General features: G+C 44.4%; 1 protein-coding gene across 4 annotated transcripts in view; it reads left to right on the top strand.

Annotated features, from left to right (window-relative positions):
- The window catches only part of Nalf1 (NALCN channel auxiliary factor 1), a 543,379-nt gene extending 526,246 nt beyond the window's left edge, over window positions 1-17,133 (top strand). For 3 of the 4 annotated variants that reach the window (XM_063247015.1, XM_063247016.1, XM_063247013.1), the window contains one exon: window positions 15,016-17,133. In XM_063247015.1, coding sequence (XP_063103085.1) covers window positions 15,016-15,305 — 290 coding nt within the window. In that variant the 3' untranslated portion in view covers window positions 15,306-17,133. Of the gene's footprint in view, window positions 1-13,364; window positions 13,411-15,015 lie in introns of all 4 variants that reach the window. The other variant, XM_063247017.1, reaches the window with a different exon arrangement.
- Window positions 17,134-20,512: the final 3,379 nt, after the last annotated feature.

Here is a 20,512-nt window from a genome sequence, read left to right as displayed (position 1 = left end):
TGGGCGGGGAATGCCACATGCACTTTTGATGCCACTGGGGGCATATCTATCCTGGGGACATCTGCTCACAGGGGCCGTCACCTTTCTTTGCATCTGTGTGACTGAGCTGCACATGGGAGCTGTGTCCCCGTCTTCCAGTGCAGAACACTGTGGAATGTGTCTAAGACAAGACAGTATGGGGGCAGGCAGCAGGGCTGGGGTCAGCTGGGGCAGCTTGAGGAGCTGAGGACACATCCTCGCGCAGTGCCCGTGAAGACCTCAGGACATCAGACACAGAGGAACCCACGAGGTAGGGGCAGGATGAGCAGGACACCTGAATTCCCGGTCAGGGCTGCAGCTGAGGAAGGATGATTTGGGTGGACAGAGATCCCCTCCCTGGGGCCAGCAGAAACTTCAGGGACGATGTTCACCTGCCACAAGCGCATCTCTGTGAGGAGTCCTGACCCCCCCAGGAGCTGCTCTGAGTGCTGAGCTGCTTTGAACACAGCTAGTCTGTCACAAGATGGCAGATTTTCAGTCCACATCAGGATGCCTGGATCTCCTAGGCCACCCAGCCTGAGGGTGCTTTTCTGACATCCTGCTGTCCAGGAAAGAGAGTCCAGCACCATCTGTATCCCTGTCCAACATCTGCACCGGAGGGAACCAGGAGGAGGCCAGTTGGGCCATCCTGAAATCAGCGTGGGAGCTGGGTTTCTGCACCATTGGAAAGTCAGTCAACAGGCCCAGCAGATGGCTCTGCAGAAGAAACTGAAACAGCTCAGCAAAACATCCTGCTCTTTCTGTGCAGCTCATCTCATTAACAGTGAGCACCCAAGAACCCTGCAGCCATGATCCTGGCTAAGTAAGGAGGGAGGCCTGTCTGCTCACCGGGCTCTGGAAAGTTCTGTACTTAGAAGGGAAACTTTGTCAGGCCAGGGGGTGAGCAAACCCTTCGGGATGCAAGCACACACACACACACACACACACACACACACACACACACACCACACCACACCAAACACGCCCCACATATGCTCCAAACACACACATACACACACACCACACACCACACACACACACCATGTAAGGAAAAGACAGCCAAGCTGCTAAGACATTTGCCTATACACTATTATTACTCTAAATGACTGTAATCTAATTTTTAATATATAAACCCATTTGTATCATTAATTTGTATATAAAATTCACATATATGCTACACATACAATTAAAATACCTAAAGTTCACAAGGAATGTAGGTAGGTCAGAAAGGAAATACTTTGGGTTGAAGCTTGAAAATCAATTAGGCCTGATTTTATAATTAACTTGAAAGTCAACTCCTTAAACAGAAAGGCACAAGTCTCATTCATGCAAATGGACCCTGATAGGATGAACCTGTATCCACAAAGACAGCTCCATCAAAAATATATCTCCCAGAATGCTATTTTATGAGGAAAGTGTTAGCTTTGTTACCTCATTGCTCACCTCATTGGCTATCTTTCTGTGGGTCCCTGGATGCAATTGAATAGGACATTCTGAGAGCCATGGGATCGAGCATGGAGGGACAGTACCGGGTGGCCAAGATACTTCTCCTCCACCTCCTAGCAGGATCCTCCTGATCACCAGCATCTCCCCACTGGAACATTTCACTACCAGAGGGAAAAAGCCATCAATAGGGTCCATTTCGTTTGCCATGACTTAGGCTTCCTTGGTGACAGTGGGCTGGGAAACCCAGAGTTCACCTGTAAGTAGGTGGCTGTAGGGGCTGGGGATTTAGCTCAGTGGCATAGGCACCTGCCTTGCAAGCAGGTAGTCCTGAGTTCGATCCCCAGTACCGATAGGCAAAAAAAGTAGGTGGCTGTAAACACTGAGGTGGAAATCACCATGTATTCCCACCACACAGCAAATAACCCTGCCAAGAGTTGATCTGTACTGTATGGTTGATACACTGGGTAAACCCGAGAAGTTTAGAAGTTTAACTGAGACTCAGCAGGGAGCCAGTATCCTTACTTTGTAAATATCCTCATCCTGCGCCAGAGGAGGGCCAGAGATCTTATGAGTGCTACACCTGCCCTGGGGTGTGGGTGGTAGCCTGCTTACAATATCAGGGAGAAGAAGCTTGTTCTTCCCACTTTGCTCTGGCTGCTGCCTTGAAGCGTTGCCCCACTGCCACATCACCCTGCCTTGGAACCAGCTGATTATGGACTGAAACCTCCACAAACTGTGAACTAAATAAACCTTTCTTTCCTTCTTTTGGGGTATTGGATATTTTGTTCCAGCAAGGAAAGAAAAGTAACCAAGATATGTCCCTTTCTGTGTATGAAACCTCCCTTTAGGGTGTGGAGTCCAGTTTGAGCTGGAGAGAGCCCAAGCTTCCCTGTGTGGTCTGTTTGCTCTGAGGTCTGTGATAGGTGGATGGAAATGGGAAGAAGTGAATTTTTAAACCAAAAATATTGGTTACAAAGACCAGTTTTCAAGAGCTGAGTACAAAGTCCAGACTGCTCCCTGGAGCTGAGTTTTCTCTGTGTGCTGTCTGTCAGAAGACATGATGAGCCTTTCTCTACTTGGACATTCATGCTTTCTGCAGAGCTGCCTGAACTGCACAAGGAGACCCTGTCTCAGAAAGCCAAAAGCAAACAAACAAACAAACACCTTAAATAAATTAGCTTTGGGTTGGCCTTACACATACATGGAACAAAATTCTAAATATACAAAGAGTGTGAATTAAGGCTACTGCTTTCCCAAGAGGTATGTATGCTGGGCATCGGTGGGAGTCATCAGGATGTATCTCTCAGTCCCTGACTGACAGTCATTTAAGCTGCTTCAAAGCTTCTCTTACTTTACCCAGCTCTGCCAGGAGTAGTTTTGTTGCTTCCACATTTGCCACATCTGGAGGTTCCTGTAAGATAATGGTGGCCTCAAGAAATTAAATAAGCTGTGGCTTGACTGTACTCAGCATGCAGGCTGAGGCAGGAGGACTGCAAGTTTGAATCTGGCTTACAAGATTTAGCAGTCTAGTGAGCTCCTATCTGACAGTAAAAAAAGAAGAAAAAGGCTGGAGATGTGGCTTAGTGCCAGGGCCTTTGGTTTAATTCTTAGGACCAAACAACAGAAAGAAAACTTTCTTCCTTTGGCATCAAAGGGAAGCATATCAGCTTCATATTGTAAAGCCATTTCCACTCACCTAGTCCATCCTCTGTCACACAGGGAAGAAAAGCTGCTTAGAAACTCACCCTGAGCATCCAGGTGCAGCCTCTGCCCAACCTGGAACATTGGAACTACAAAGGAGAGCCTAACCCAGAGGAGACATTGACCTCCTGGTTTCCCACAGTGGGGGTTAGGGTTGACTCTTTCCTGTAGTCAGCTTCCCCATCACTGGGACATAGTACCTGGCATACATAATTTAAAGGGGGAGAGGTTTAATGGGTTTATGGTCTTTGGGGATTCTGTCCATGGTCAGCTGCTCCAAGGCAGGAACATCATGGCAGAAGGCTGTGGGGCAGCAGAGATGCTAAGCTCATGGTGGCCAGGAAGCAGAGCAGACCAGAGAGGAGGCCCTGCCCCCACAGACATATGGCCTAAGTGGATCACGTTGAAATTCCACCCTCACCACCACATCCAGTGACTCTCCAAATTCATGTGTCCTTGCTGTGCCCGCATACCCCAGGACACGATGCTGCATGAACTAGAGTCCTCTGTGGAGGGGAGCAAGTTAAAATGAGCAACTGCCTGTGGTCAGCGGGACTGTCCCTGGCACTGGGAAACCACAGCTGCATGGCTGAAACGCAGAACTTTTTTTCTCGCAGTTCTGGATGCCAAAAGTCCAAGGTCAAAGGTCAGCATTCTGGCTTCTGCCAAGGACACTTGTCTTGGGCTGCAGCCGCCACCTTCTGCCTCTGGGCTCCTCAGCTTCCTCCATGTGTTCATTCTTCCGTCTTTGGGGTTCAAATTTCCACTTTTCTTTAGACACAAATAACGTTGGTTTATGCCCGCCCCAAGCACCTCGCTTTTACTTAGTTACGGCTTCAACACTGATGTGTCCAAAGATGCTCATATTGGCAGTTAGGAATCAGGACCTCCACATAGACATTCGGGGAGACCTCCTGCAGCCTTCAGTGGGGAGCAAGTATGAGGTGGGGAGATTTGCACCCAGGGAGACATGCAGGGAACAACCTGCCAACACAGGAAGGGCCAAAGAGACTCTTCCCTACAGACTGCCAGGGCCCAACCCTGCCAACACCCTAACTCGAGCCTCTGGCCCAGGAGCTGCGGCAAGCATGTGGCATCCAGGTCGCAGTCTGAGGGTCTTTGCTGCCCACGTCCTGGCCGCCTGTTGCCTGGAGAAGGAAATAGATTACAGCCATAGAAGGAAATACACACATTCAAGGTTGTTTGTTCAAGAGCAGAATAAAGTCTAACTCTTACATGAAGACAGAATGTTTATACTTCGAAAGTTCTAGGAGATTAGAGGACAGGAAGCAATAAACAGGAATGACAGAGGGGCTGTGACAGCCCGGCCCAGAGGCTGAGGGGATAATAACCCTGTGCAGAGTCACAATGACTGGGAAAGAATCCACGTGACACACCACGTATACCCGAAACATAAAATGGCTTTTGTGCATCCCGTAAAGACCCTTTTGCAGGAACTTGAACCCATGGTGAATGTGAACATTGTATTCAAATTTCCATGTTTTCAAAATTGGAAGATTTTAGACCTGAGGCTGACAGCTCTGTCTAGGAGAAAATTACAGTGAGTGAAAATCAACCTGCTTTCTGAACTTCCTGCTCAGCACAGCTGAGAGCCCACAACTGCTCTAAATACTAAAGTTGATATAAAAGGAAAATCCTAATGAGATCAGAGAGAGAAAAGAAAGAAAGAGAACAATCAGCTAAATATGCATTCTATGTCCAGGGAATTTTTGTTCATTTGGAACTGTGTTTGTTTTATCACCTCTAGCCTGACATTACGTGCATCTCATTCTCTATAAAAGTTTTCCAGATTCCTAGACAGCTTTTCAGTTCCCAGTCTTCATCCTTACAAAAAGAATGATTTCCCTTCATTCACCCTGAATATGGTTTTCACAGGCAGATCAATAGCTTTTAAAAGCAGGAAGAAACTTCTATCAGCGAAGCCCTCAAAGGTATTAAAAGTCACAGGCTGCATCATGAGAGCAGAGAGACGCAATGGAAGCTCAGGGCGACAGGTCCATGTCTGGACTGGCTGGCTCCTTGCAGTGGAATTGAGGGCAACACATCTTCCCCAAAGACTGAAGCAGCTGAGGGGCTTTTAGACGTATGTGTCTCCAATGAGATGCTTCAATAATTAAGCTTAACCAAAGAAAAGAACACTGAAGAGTAGAAAACTTAAGTCACTTTGCCACATTCCTAAGCTACCAGTTAGAAACCAGCTCCCTGGCTTCCTGGCTGACAGCTCTGTTCACCAAATCTTGGTTTTACAGTCAGACTGGCTGTAGTTCTTTCCACTGTGACTTGCTCATTCCCAGCTTGACTCCAGAGGGTTATAAACTAGTTCCCTGTTTAATCAGAAAATACATGCTGTTCTAGAGAAAGACATTAGAATATGGAGAGTCTGAGCTTACTTTTGTTTCAGCACAATATTTTGCCAATTAAAAAGTGTGTTCTGCCACCTTTTCCCTAAGTATTCTGCCTTGCATTTTTATTTAGTTGACAAGAATTGGCTAAAGCTTTTTATGTTCCTTTTGCATTGCTAGCTCAGGCTTAGTGGTGTAAAGCACCTTGGTTTGTTCACAACACTATTTTTGTACATCTTATAGGTCAGAAGCCTGACCCGGAGCTCACCTGGTTGAAATCAAGGCATTTGCAGGTAGCTGCCTTCTAGATGCTCGAGGCCAATACCTATTTTTCCAGTCTTTTAAGAATCAGCAGAATTCTGTTTCTCATTGCTGTATCGCTAAGGTCCCCATGTTTATGGACTGCTTTGTTTTTAATGCTGGCTATCAGATGACAATAGTTCTCAGCTTCTGGAAGCATCCACATTCCAGCGCCCCCCCCCCCGCCTCTACCTTCCAGAGCAGCAGTGATGAGGAGTCCTTTAGACATCACTTTTTACCCACACTTCTACTTTAAGAGGCCACAGGGTTAAGGCAGTCCTGCTTGGACATTCCCAAATAGCCTCTCCATTTTAAGGTCTGATGGAAAACACACTTAATTCCTTCTGCTTTCTTAGCTCCTCTGTGCTGCATGTCACAAATTATACACACATTCTGGAGACTGGGACTGGGACCTTCTTTTGCCTTTGTGTTTTCTGGCTTGGGGCTATCATCTTACAATCCTATCTGTTGTGTTCCTGGTATGGTGCTGGACACTGTAGACACCAAGAGAATTCATAGATGTGACTCCTAAATGGAAAGATAGCATTCCAGCTGCAGGAGGGAATCAACATCAGCCTCGAGTTCTGAAATGTGACATGTGGAGGTGGGGGAGGGGTGGTTCTAGGAGGTGCTGTTATCACAGATTTACAGATGGAGAAAGTTTCCTTGGCTTTACACAGGTCATTTCCCAAGCAAAGAATAAATTCCATCATGAATACCTAATTCTTAACTCCTGTACTGGGTTCAAAGTCACCACCACCCCTATCGTAACTCTTGCGTGCAGTGATCCTGGCTGCTAACGGGCGGCTGAGTCAGTCTAGCCTGATGGCATCTGAGAAAAGTGCCTGTTGACAAGGATTCCTGCAAGAGGCAAAATCCTGCTAAGCCTGGCTGCAAGAAAAGGGAGGCTTCTCAGTCCATAGACTTGGAAAGTGCAGAGAGAGAGACGTCAGAGTGTATTACCCATGAACCCATGAATTGGATGATGGCTAGACCCCAGATGGAATGATCAGTTCTTAAATGTGTAAAGTGAAAAACGCCTTGTCACACATCCCCCCAAAACGCTCGCCGCTTTGGACATACTTGTCCCATCACTCTCGTCACTTTCTGAAGCAGTTTGTAGTTTGCATTTCCCATTCTTGTCAAATACAGACAGGATGCCATGTCCTCATCCACCTGATCACCACCTCTGGTGCCCTACAACTTCCAGCTCCTCCCCAAAGTCAAGATGAGCATGAAAGGGAAACGTGCTGAATGGATTCGGGAATTCACGCAGCTGAAGACCCTCAGGAAAGAGGACTCCAGAGCTGCTGCAGGAAATGGTGGGGACAGTGAGATGGGTACACTAAAGGGTTCGTTAAGAATATAATGAAGGTTAAAAGGGTTCATTAGTATATAAGGAAGACTATAATCGGGCATCACGAAGAAGGAGCTGCACCGTGAACATTGTTTTGAAGTATTCAGTCCCTCCCAGCTGATTCCTATGTAATAGTGGCAGTCGATAGGTATAATGGAAGTTATGTTTCTATGTTATGTTATGTTATAACATAACTTATAGTACATGGCCCAGGGCTCTTGCCCATGTACTATACTGCTCATTTCCCTACTTCTGTATGGGCTTGGAGTCTTATGGTTATGATTTTTTATTTTATCTGACTTTTCTATACCATTAGGGTTTTGGTACTTTAAACGCTAAGAGCCTGAGCATGGTAGAATCTGTGGGTGCCCAGTGTCTTGCCAGGAGGAAGTTATGTAGGATTTTTTCATTTTCATGTTTTGCTACATAAAAATGCTATTATTAATGCACCAGCTGGTGAATCAAGTTCAGAATGCAATTCCCCCCTAATTGCTTGAGAACAGGGCATAGTTCTGGAGGCTCAGACTATTTACCAGGTGTTCACAGGCTCTGGCCCCCTGCCTTGGGTTGGTGTAACTCTGAGAGCTGGGGTACGGGAAGGTTTCTTTCTTTCTTTCTTTCTTTCTTTCTTTTTTTTTTAATGTATTCTGTGTGTAACACAGAAAGTCTGGTTTTCTTTTAAAAAGGAAGGCAGGCGATGTTTTGTGCACACACTGGCCGGTGAAAGCATCCGCAGCGCTGGCTCCTGGCCTGGATCTTGCAGCCTGGGGATTATTCTTACAGCTTCCTGTTCCTTGGCCTTCCCTTGGCAGGGTCCTCGCTGCTGGGATTTCCAATTTTAAAAGTGATGGCGAGCAATCTACTAAATAATGATGGTGATTTACGCTATGGGATTCCCCACAGTGCCGCTGCACAGATGAAAATAGCAAACATAAAAAGAAACAACCCGTAGGCAACCTGCTACAGGGAACGTGGTTTTCTTTACAGCTTTCTGGGTGAGGGAGGGATTGCGCCTGCGCTGGGGCGATGTGCTTGGGTGAGGTCCCACAAATACGCCTCAGTCTCCTGAGACAGATTCCTGGGACAGGAGCTGTGCTGGCATCGCCGATGTATTTCATAGAATTGCTTGAACTTTCCCCTCGGTGAGGACAGTGCACCTTGACAAAAAAGTGTTTGGCAAGAAAGCTTGGCTCCTAGCGTTGGGAGAGGAGGGAGTTGGGGGTTTTCCTGCCTCCAGGTGTCCCTTACTTCTCTGCTCTGCGTCCTTGGTACTTGGTACCAGGCATCACTGTGAGCCTGCCGGGCCCAGTGCCCTGAGCTTGCCTCTGGGGAGATGCAAGCAGGCTATGCTGGTCTCTTCCCTACCTACTCATGGGGCTCCGGCCCGGGCCCCACAATGCCCCGTGACCCTCGGAGCAAACCTCGGGAAATCCCTTAGGGGCCAGGTGGAAAAATGAATATGTTTGCAGAGACCACATTCTCTTTGTCCATTAATGTACCATTTTCTTTTTTTCTTTTTTTTTTTTTTTTTTTTATTTAAGAGGAAAAAGAGAAAAACACAAAACAAACCAAAGCGGTGTAAGGGTACACGTAATACAGAACTACAAAACAAAACAAAACAAAACAAAAAAAAAAACCAAAACAAACAAACAAACAAAACATAACAGTAAGAAATCACCTGTTAGTATATTACATATTATCATCTTGAAAATAGTTCCTCAAATCACAGTATCAAAGAATACAAGGTGGACATTCAAACAGGTAGACTGCAAACAGCTGTGTTCAATGATCCAAAAACATTGATACAGTCAGCTATTTAACACCCCTAAACACACTTGCTGTTATATCCGTTAGAGCTCTTTTTCTTTTTTTTTTTTCCCTCTCTTTTTTACAACAAAATTCACACACTTTAGATTTCATTACTCCTTAGTGCTTATTACTTTTTTTTTTTTTGGGGGGGGGAAGAATACAGTCAAATATGGCAAAACAAAGCTGTCAGTCAATACCAAGGATAGACATAGCACATGGTGTAGAACAGAGTACAAGTTTATCAACAATGGTTATCAACGTTGTCCCTTGTTCCCTTAAAAAGAATTGTCTATCTCATTAGATATTATAAAGTTGGACAAAACAGTAGAGAACAAGACCAATAAAACTTAGGAATGTACCATTTTCTCAGAATGCATTTTTCATAATTGAAACAAAAATCACAGTAGCCATGCCAGGGAGAGCAGCGTGAAACTCGATCCTCCCCAGCGGTGTTGTTTCTGTTTAGCCTGTCCTTCTTCGGGAGGCAGAGGTCTGTGCTCCTAGGAGAGGGCTGGAAATGCTGCCTAGCTTCAAGCCCCTGCAGACGCCCAGGGGGTCCCCCTTTGGCTCACGATCTTAATGAGTGAGTGAATTCCGTGTGCCTAACACTTTCTGTGCCGCCTTCATGCCAGCCTTTGATTGGAGTTTCACTTGGGATCAGTTTCCAGTTTCTATCTGCAGTCTGCGTCCTACCCAAGGAGTCCACCCTGACTGGCCTTTGCATAATCAGGTCCTGGTGGTCTTCCTAAGGAGTTCATCGCTCCCTCACTCTGTAATATGCTCTGTGACCCTCAATAAGTTGGGGGCCGGGGCTAGGAGCCCAAGCATGGTAGAATCTGTGGGTGCCCAGTGTCTTATACGGAGCAGCTTGGTATTCCCATGCGTTGTATTTAGGTCCCCTGCCCCCAAGCTGAGACACCTTAGTGGGCTAGTGACACCACACAAAACAGAAATAGCGCTGTGCAAATGACTGCCACACAGTGTTGGTGTAGGAACAGCAGTGAGAGGAAAATCTGCACATTTCTGGTACTGCCGCATTTTTTTCAAATATTTTCAGTCCCTGTGTTATGGTTGATACTCTGTGGCAACTTGAGAAGTTTAGAAGTTTAACTGAGAGACTCAGCAGGGAGCCAGGATCCTTACTTTGTAAACATCCTTAGTCTGGGCAAGAGGAGGTCACAGAGATGGTGTAAGTGCTACATCTGCTCTGGTTGGGGGTCGCCAGTGTACAGCACAAGAGAGGAGAAGATAGTTGTCCCTCCTTTTGCTCTGGCTGCTTTTGCTGGCTGCTGTCTCAAAGTGTTGCCCCTCTGCCAAGCTACCCTGCCTTGAAGCCAGCTGATTAGGGACTGAAACCTCCATCAACTGTGAGCTGAATAAACCTTTCCTTCCTTCATTTTGGGTGTTGGCTATTTTGTCCCAGCAATGAGAGGAAAGCACCAGAGACACTGTGGTTGGTTGGATCCAGAATGCTGGAGTGTGGCTTCCAAGGCCAGACACATCTGTATGGCTGTGACCTTGGGCAGAGTGCAGGTGCTCCATGGTCTGATCCTCCACTCATCACCTCCTGCCCTGCTGGCAAGGAGCATCGATCCTGCTTCCTTCTCTCATTACAAACTTATTCTGTTGTAGACAAATATGCTGTTAGGTGTTCAGAATACAAGCATAGAAGAGAAGAGAAGCCTGACTCACAACAAGGCCAACCAGGAGAAAATACAATTCTGCTAAGGTTATGTATCCATGACTACAGCAGCCTTTGTCTGTCATTATAGGTCTTACCCTGATCAGCCCAAACAACTACCAAATCGCTAATGGTGAACCTAACTACTAAGATTTGCTTTCAGGTAAAAAGATTAGATAAAATGATAAGCATATAAGTACTCAAAAGTCTGCCTCTTTTGGTAGGTGATCTGTAAAATTTGAAATTTTTTTGTGTTACTTAGAATTCTCATCTTAGAGTTCTATCTGTCCACTTATACAATAATCTTCAAAAGTCAGTAAACTTCCCACATATTTTTTTTTAAGTTTAGGGTGGAAAAATGAACACAATTTGAAAATTGGTGGAGTTAATTTTTTAAAATTTTGGTGAGTTTTAAATAAGTCCTCAGTTCTATTCATGTGAAACCACTATCATTGCAAATATAAAATAAAATATAATAATATCAATTTCAAAATAACTGTGTAACATTAATGTTCACACGATGGCAACAAAATATACTTTGGCCAGCAGGTAAATGAGCTCCAGTTAAGCACAGATGGGACTTTTGCTTCAATCCAGCAGGCTGAAGCCAAAACTTGACTTCCTGTTTGTCTCTAAATCCTATAGAAATTGAAGTGGAAACTAACAAACGGGAGACATTCATACAAACAAAAAAGCCTAAAAAATAGGACAAAGTTAGCACCGAGGCTTTAAAACATGGGCTTTTTGGAGGGAGGAGAAAGAAGGGAAGGGTAGCACAGGGGACAAGAGTGAATTAAAGTGTGTTATGCTCCTGTGCTGAACCCACACAACTGTGAGCATTCATGCACTGCAAACATGGGCTAACAAAAATGTGTATTTGAATTTTTAAAAATGCAAAATAAAGCCACCATGTGACATCAGCTCTCTGGTTAGAATGGCTACTGTCATGAAGATGCATAATACATGTGACGATCTGCAGCAAAGGAAACTTTGCACACTGTCAGCACGGTGTGCAATAGCACAGCCATGAAAAACAGCATAAAGCAGAAATATCATATAACCCAGAGTCCCACTGTGGATACTGCGTATGTCTCTAGAGGAAATGAAATGGGTGTGTGGAGAGACAGCCAAACTCCTGTGGTCCTTGAGGTACTGTTCACAACAGCCAGGAAATGAAAACAACAAAAGGGTCTACTGATGAATGGAGAAAGAAAACACAGTTCCTGGGAGCATGGTTCCTAAATGCAATGAAATATTACTCAGCTACAAAGAAGAATGAAATCCTGATGGTGTGGCTGGAACTGCAGATGGTGATGTTTAGTGAAATAAGCCGAGCACACAAAAACAATGGCCTCGTGATCTCACTCCTAAGCTGAATCTGAACATAGCACTAGGACATTTAAAGATTCTGATATTTTTTGCCATAGGGATTGATAAATATTTGTGGATGTAAACATATTTAAGCAGATTTTAAAACAGTGCAACACACACATGTATTGAAACATCACCTGGGACGCCAAAATATGTACATCTTTTAATTTTATGTGCACTTAAAAATTAACTTTAAAAGTCCTCTGAAGGAAGTGCTGAACAGTTCCCTGGGGTGGCTGTGCTGCAGATCTGAGGCAGCCCTCATGGGCATCAGAGGGTGGGCAGACCGGGACCCAGAGGGTACTGACCACTCTGGGAGGGTGAACAGGAAGCACAGTCCGAAACCCCATAGCCACCTCCATGGTGGGGCTGAATTAGTAAGTAACCCAGAAACCCAGGAGTCACTGCATGGTGCAACCAAAAATCTTCTTCCTGCCTTCCTGACACAGAGCCCCGAACCTTGAACTTGGAGGGAGGAGGTAGGGGGGGGGGAGGGCAGGGGACAAAAGTGAATTAAAATGCACTGTGCACCTGTGCTGATCCCACACAACTGCGATGATTATGCCCTGCAAACATGGACCAACAAACACACATCTGTGCCCATTTCCTTGGATACATATGCAGTAGTGGAGGTGGGTGGGAGGGGTCTGGAGAGAAGAATAGTGGCTGCAGGGGGCAGAGCAATGTTTTCTCCACCTTGTACAAGGAGGTTGATATAAGATGCTTAAAAGCAAAAAAACATATCTACACAAACATACAAAACTTGCCACTTCCAGAACTGGAACAGAAAGGGAGGAAAATATTGTCTTCCAGAAGAAAGCATTTGAAATGGAGAAGGGACAGGAAATATTTTTCTTGTTTTGTAAAAAACCTTTATGACCATATCTAAATTTTAATATATGTGCATGTAAAACTCTGAATAAAAGTGTTTTTTAAAATGATGAAGGGGAAAAAATATCAACTGTGCTATTAAAAAGAAGGATTCATTATTGGGCAGTATTAACCTCATGGTTCTTTCTGAAATGACTGTGAGTTAGCAGGCCGGCTTAGGAAAAGCTTTGAAAGAGCATCCTACTTAGACACTGTTTGAGAATCTCTGTTAACATTGTAGAATGTTGATCTAATTGACCTTTAGGTTCCTATTTTATAATCTTGGTATAAATTCATTTCATTGTAGCATATAATAATGGAAAATATAGACCGGTAATTGATTAGTCTACTAGTGAGGTATCTTAAAGACAAAAGAAAATAGCATACGATAGAAATGTCAGCGCTGCAGACCTCATTAATTCAGTTTTTCTTTCCATATTCTTCCTAGGCGAAGGTGAAGTTTACCTTTGAATGCCTAAGAAGAAATGAATATTGTAAGCATCATTATAAGGATATCTTGGTCATTTCTTTAAAAGAAACAGAAGATTGAAGAGTGCATTATTGAAAAGATTCTTTTTTATTGAATGAGTAGATTGCATGAATAATTCATGAGCTCAATGCTCATTACACACCTGTCTTGTTCAGGCGTCCTGCTATATACGGGGAGGGGAATGTGAAAATGCATAACTCAACCTTTTATCTTGATGGACAAGTACGGAAATTGATGTGAAATTCCAATGAAAAGAACGCAATAGTAACTACTATACTGAATAGTCAGGCAAACCTTACTAGCAGACATGAGTCTAGACGTGAGCGTAGTCCTTACCCTGGAAGCTTCCTCTGTGCTTCACTGAAGGAGAGGTTCGCTCTAGGTGGATGGTGAGGGTGGAGATTGGAGGCAAGAAAATTGTCTAGGCTACAATACATACACCAGTGCTCCGACAAGAATGGGACGTTGAGCAGGGTGCGGAGAAAGGCAAGTTCCTCCGATTTTATGATGTGGACAGAGGCAAGGAAGTTCCCTGATAACTGTTAATATCACCCCTAGCCACATTTGTCTAGGAGGTTGTTTCTACCTGCTAGAGAAATTTCATTAAATTCTTACACCTACCCTTGTTTTTGTTTCTCAAGCATGAGACTATAATTACAAAATTCATGGAGAAAATATACATTAGTGCCCACGATAAAATGTTTCAGTAAGATGAGAAAAATGCAACGTGGATTTACACAGAGATTCAAAGAGCTGCATGCTTATAGCAAGGTGCAAGACCCCAGGGAGCAGAGATAAGCAGTTGTTTTGTGCATTTTGTCACTTTGAACGTTTCAGAATATGCACTTTTCAATTTCAAAATAAAGACAATGTGTATTTTTAAAGAAAGAAGGGAGAAAGGAGGGCAGAAGAGATGTAGTTTGGGGAAAGAGAGCAAGAGAACAAAATAATGAAAGGTGATCATTGAAAAGCGAATTTGGGGTGGACTGGAAGGAGAGGCTGTGAACAGAAAGAACCCTCCTGAAACGTTCCAGACAGAAGCCCTGAAAGACTCTGTCTCGCACAGCCATCCGTAGCATGAGAAACGGAAGAACGGGAGAAATCCTTACAAAATAAACAGAAAGCCCCTCTGTCCAAGACGGGAAATGCAAGACGAAATGAAGGACAGTAATGGGGGTCCCTCTAGTTGTGGGCTTGTGATTGGTTGGTTATTTCACTTAGTATTGATAATTAGTGTTAGTTTACATGCTGTATTAATCAGTTGCACTCTGGTTAAAGAAAAAGATGGGTGAATATTATTGATCTCCCTGTCGGCTCAGAACCGCGCGTTCTGATTTTGACCTAGAGAAATCTTCACTCTATGCGCAGCCACCAGACTGTTGATGGAGCAGCTGACAGGAGTGTAACGTGCACATTCAAGAAAAACAGCCACACTGGCTGGAGACCGTGGTTGGCCATTTACCCAGGCTGTCGGGAATTGCTTGTCCCTGACATTCAGTGTAATTGCTGTGATTTGGGGGGTCAGGGTGTTAATTTAACCTTGGCTCTCCTGGGCCACCTCTCCTGCCTGTGTCTTCCTACCTTGAAACCCTCTGTTTCTCCCCCACAGGGCTCTATGAAACCTTCCTAACCAATGATGAACCAGAATGCTGTGACATCAGGAGAGAAGAGCAATCCACCCACCCACCCAAAGGGACAGTAGAGAAAAGTGACCACTGTCACAGGACGTCGTTCACAGCGTCGTCCGCCCCGAGACTGTGCGGTGGCAGACTCAAGCTGTGTGTCCTTGTACTGATTCTGCTGCACACAGTGCTCACGGCCTCGGCAGCGCAGAACACAGACTGCCTGAGCGTGGGTGGCATCGCCACGCTGGATGACACCTCCACCAACGAAGAGTGACCCAGAGCCCCAGCCGGCCCCTGCCGACGGAGATCCACAACTGCTGTCCCGTGGAACAGAAGCTGGGTGCTTTTACCCTCCAGTTATTTCTCGCAAGGTCTTTAGGATAAAATTTCAAAATGATGGGCCCAAGTCCAAAGGAGGACACACTCATGCCACAGCTCTCTGGGGACCAGAAGGCTGCTGGCTGACGCTAGATTTCTCACAGCATTTTATACACTGTGTTTTAATGTCTGGGAGTTTGCTTTGCTTTCATTCAGGTCTGGGTTTCTTGTTGGTTTCCTTTCTCTCTGCACTTGTTGACACAAGATTTATTTGGCGGGGGTGGGGGTACTTTCTCCGAGGTAAACCAGGTCTCTCACTGTCTCCATCCCTCTCTTTCTAGTCATGGTGTGTTCATCTCATAGTTCTGTCTGTCCGTCCTGTCAGTTTCTATTAAAGAATATTACTGCTATGTCCTCCTGGCATAGCAAAAAAACAACAACAACAGAAAAAAAAAAAGAATAAAAAGTAAAAAAGACAAAAAAAAAGAAAAGAACAAAAAATAAAAATAAAGAACTCCCCCAGGCTCCCCCTAGACCTCACACCCACCCTGGCCCATCCTTCCCTGGTCTCCTTCTTGCCCCTAAACAGACATCCGCTTGCTTGAGTCCGTGTAGCCACGGTGACACATGTGCACGCCACCTGGATGGAGCCAGGGGGACTGGCAGGGGCACCCTCAGCTGAGCAGCCCCATGCCCCAGGGGAATGGAACCAGGCCACTCACTCATATCCGTGAGTGTAGGACACCAAGGAAGCAGGAGCTGTTTTCAAAAGCTGTCGTGCACTGAGCTGCTCCAGCCTCCATGTCCACAGGGCCCAGGCCTTTCCTGCAGGCTGGCTGGCCAGGAGCAGCCCCTGCCCCCAGCCTGCATAGGTGGGAACAGGTGAGTGCCCCCAAGAGGGAGGTGAGGCCGTGCTCCCCCTGATCTCCACTCTGTGATCTCCTACAAGCACATTTTGGCCATGGTGATGGGAATAAAGAGATGGAGGACACGAATCCAGACTCCATTCGCTCTTGTATCTCGGTGGAAGAGAGTCTAGAACTGCTCAGACATTCGGCAGTATAAAAATAGATAAAATGTTATCCCAGTTTCCCCCAACGTAGGGTTTTAAATTATTCCAGGTTTAAAGTGTATGCAATTCTGCATCATCACAGAGGGAAATCTTCTTTTTGTAAAAAAAAAAAAAAAAAAAAAAAAAAAGAAAAAGGAAAAAAAAAAACAGAAACAAACACTAGATCAGCCATTTTTATTACTGCGCAAAAACTCTACCACTAACGCTTTAGGGAGTCGGGGAAAAGAGAGGTCTGATCGCTGTTTATATTTTCTTTTCCTTGTGAGAACATTTCACCTGCTGAGTGTATATGAGTTTGCTTTCTATATAAAGGCTTTTATGAGTTTACAGTAGAATCTGTGGAAGGAAGAGTTAACAAGGGCTGTTTTTAAAAAACAAACAAACAAAACAAATAATTAAAAAAAACATTTTACATTCCTTCCTGTTCTCTATCGATACCGGGAAGCGCACTTGGGAACAGTCGGCTGTGTGGCTGAGGGATCAGGGAAATCCATGGAAAAGGTCCTCTTAGTGAAAAAATTCATTTACTAACTTTATAGCTATGAAATTCCCACAGGCATTTGTTTTGGTTCAAACAGACTTTACCCCTTGCATCAAACGGAACCCTGCGACATGCGTACAGTATGCATATTTTGTTTTGAATAAAAAAAAATGTTTTGTTCCAGTCTGTTAAGAATATTCAAAAAATAATAAAGGTATTGCTTAATAAAAATGCTAGAATTGTTTAGCAGTACATGCACAAATATTTTAATAGATTCTTTGTTTTAATAGTGTTTTATTGAGACTGAAAATCCTAAAATGGTCTGCGCAAATACAAAAAAAAAATGCAAAAATTTCCAGTTTTTGTTCCTTTTATTTTTTGGAAAACATTTTTCCCCTACAAATAGACACATTGCATTTAATTTGTGGAAATACAGAGCTTTTCTGGGGACAGACGTGGGAGAGGCTAGTGGCTTCAGGGGGACACATTAGCTGTCTTGAGGGACTGAGTGCCTGGAAACCCACGCAGGAATGAGATTCTGTGGCCTCACCACAGGCGATCATAGTTTCAGGGGTGCAGCAGAGAAGCGGATGGAATGAAGGGTGGGTGTGGGGAAAGATGTCTGAGCAGCCTTAGGCAAGTGGCCAGGAAGACATTTGGTAAACCACCACCTGTTTCTGCTGGAAAAAGGCCACACCATACCCCGTCCTCTTAACACCCTCGCGCTCCATCTGTGTGTGCCACAGACATTTCTGCTCTCAGTGAAAACGGCACATGGAGAAAGGCCCGTGTTCAGACCCCTCGAGGGCCGTGACAGGTGGCTCGTCTTTCTAAGCACTGGGCAGAAAGACGGAAAAGGAGCATGCTTGCAGCCACAGCTTTTTTTCTTTCTCTTCACATCTTTTGCAACTGATCTGAGTTCTTTTCCTATAGAAGAGGAGTAGCATTTTCCACTTGCTCATGATTTGGCTTTTGTTTAGAGAAAATGGTAAGCTAAAGATGGGAAACAAAAGCCATTGGGTTACGCGGGAGGCGAGCCCCAAAAGATAATTTTCAAAGTTAGGAGAAACAATGCAGGATTAGTGTAAACACAAAACTGGAATGTAGGCAGAAGAGGATGGTACCCGTACACAAGGAGGATTCTTTTCTCTCCACCAACTCAGCAAATAGCAGCGCAGCCTGCAGTTCCCATGGGGTGTTTGCGTTATCTTTCTGTTTATCAGAATCGAGAAAATGACCTCAGCATCTGGCCTGTGTTATCACCCGCGTGTAACCCTTTCCCAGGCTGTTTCCACAGGACTCCATAAAAGAAGGCAGTCACCACTGCTAGAAGTTTCCAAACAGGTAGCAAAAACAAAGAAACCGTTGCCCGGGAGGCAGATTTGACCCGTCCATCCACCCTGTCATGGTTTTCCTGGCGCAGACATGCACGTGCTAACCATAGGACACGTGTGAATTTGGACAGAATAAAGACAGAATGGGCTTCTCTGTTTTCATTATCTTGCCCCAGTTTCATAGTCATAGAAATCCACTACATATTGGATGATGAACTATAATATTAGGACAATGACTTTTGTGAGCAAGTTGAAAGCCAAGAGAATAATATTTGTTTCGTAAATGTATGGAACAATTTTCCTGTGTTTGCCATTGTCTTTTCTGACAAATTGAGTTGCATTTGTGGAATATATTGGTACTGCTAAGCTAAATATCAAGTAATGTAGTAGAGTTGCTTTTTTTTTTTGTCTTTTTTGAGACAGTGTCTCACTATGCAGTTCAGACTGGCCTCGAGTTCACTTTGTAGCCCAGGCTGGTCTCGAACTCACAACCATCTTCCCACCTCAGCCTCCTGAGTGCTGGGATTATAGGTGTGAGCCACAACGCCCGGCTAGTTGCATGTTATTTTTATTGCATTACATTTTAGTGATTCATTCTATTGACTTTTATTTCATCAGATGGGTAGTATTTTCCCTAAACTACTTACTAAGTGATGGTTGTTCTATTACAAGACATCATTACCAATGGCAGTTTGGTTTCTTAGAGCTGAATTGATACCTTGGAGCACTAGAGATTGTAGTCATGAAAATAAAAGAAGGACACAGGAAGGAGTAAGGGAGGGGAGAGGAAAAGAGGGAAAAAGAGAGAGAGATTTGTGTATGAAAGAATAAGAACCTCTTTTTTCCAGGGGAAAAGTAATTGAAAAATGTCATCATATGGGAGACCCCTGTGCCAAGCACCTGAGTTCCCCAATGACCTTTGGTACCTGAAACATTAAGACACTCGGTTTGAGACACGCTTTTCACCTTTTCTATGTGAGTACACTTATAGCAAAGACCACTGAATCAGCACAGAATGAAACACGTGGCTTGTTTTGCTAGCCCTGCAGCTAGATATTGGCTTTCACACACACATATCTACCTGTGTAAACAATACCTGTGTATACCACAGTGCAGCTCTCCAGATGCGAAAAAGTGGGGTATCTAAGCACACACATTACTTCTGAAGTAAAATACCCAAGTGTTCAGTCCATCCACACAGCACCTGTACGACATTATGGTGAAGAATTCCTCTGTGTGCCTGGGAGTGGCAGGTTCATTTAAAACCTATACTGACTTTGATATGGAAAACAGACTCCCTGGAAATGTCACCATTATGGGAGGAAAAATCATTTCTAAATAACTGAATCGCCTCCATCTTCCAACCTTTAATGATGTTTAGAGAAACACAGCATGGCTCTTGGGTACTGGGTGATGGTGGATAGCAAGACTGTCAGTGCAGGAATGGAAAAGAATAGAGTACACTACAAAGCAATATTTCCAGCATATTTATCAGAACTATCAGGCTCTGCCACAGCACTGCAGAAATTCTTCACATGACGGTAACATGTAGACACTCCTCTAAGCCTGGAGTAAAACTTTAGGCAAACATTGAAAATGAACTACATCATTTGTTCTGAACAGACTTTCGGGAGTGTACTACTTGACACAAGACACTCAGGTTAAAGTTGAATTAACATTTTGATCCAGGCCACATGGGTAGATGGAGAAAAGGAAGAAGTGTTAATTTAAGATGGAAAATTCCAGAGGGATGTGGTAGTATGTACCTGGAATTCCAGTACTGCAGCCTGCACTACAAAGAGAGACCCAGTCTCCAACAACCAAAAGATTGCAAATTCTAAGTGCTGGGTCTGACTCACCACAGGGTCTTTAGGTTTGTCATCCTTTGAAAATGCATATCTTCGGACCAAGGATTTAGCACAGTGGCATAAGGGTCTGCCTGGTAAGTTCGAGGTCGTGAGTTTAATCCCTGGTACTGCAAATAAATAAATAATAAAAAAGTATATCTTTTTTCCAAACGCTGAGATATTTATAAAATCGTTAAATTTTAAGTTAAAAATGCAAAACTCTCAACAAGACCTATCTACCACCACCGGGCTACTTTACCCACTATGCACTTGGCCGGACTGTTTTGCACTTCTATTATGCAACGTTTTTGGAAATAATGGAAGCGTCTCTGGGAATATTTTGATGAACTGCATAGTTTGAGCACAGTGGTATTGTGGGGGTGTTAATGCTTTGTTGTTGTTGTTCTTTCAATGTTAAGAAGCAAAACC

The sequence above is a fragment of the Cavia porcellus genome, unplaced genomic scaffold (genome assembly GCF_034190915.1).
Source record: "Cavia porcellus strain 051 isolate PalLab524CR breed Dunkin Hartley unplaced genomic scaffold, mCavPor4.1 scaffold_4, whole genome shotgun sequence".
Classification (NCBI taxonomy): Eukaryota; Metazoa; Chordata; class Mammalia; order Rodentia; family Caviidae; genus Cavia; species Cavia porcellus.
Note: the sequence above shows the minus strand (reverse complement) of the source record. Positions and strands in the feature narration are given on the sequence as shown.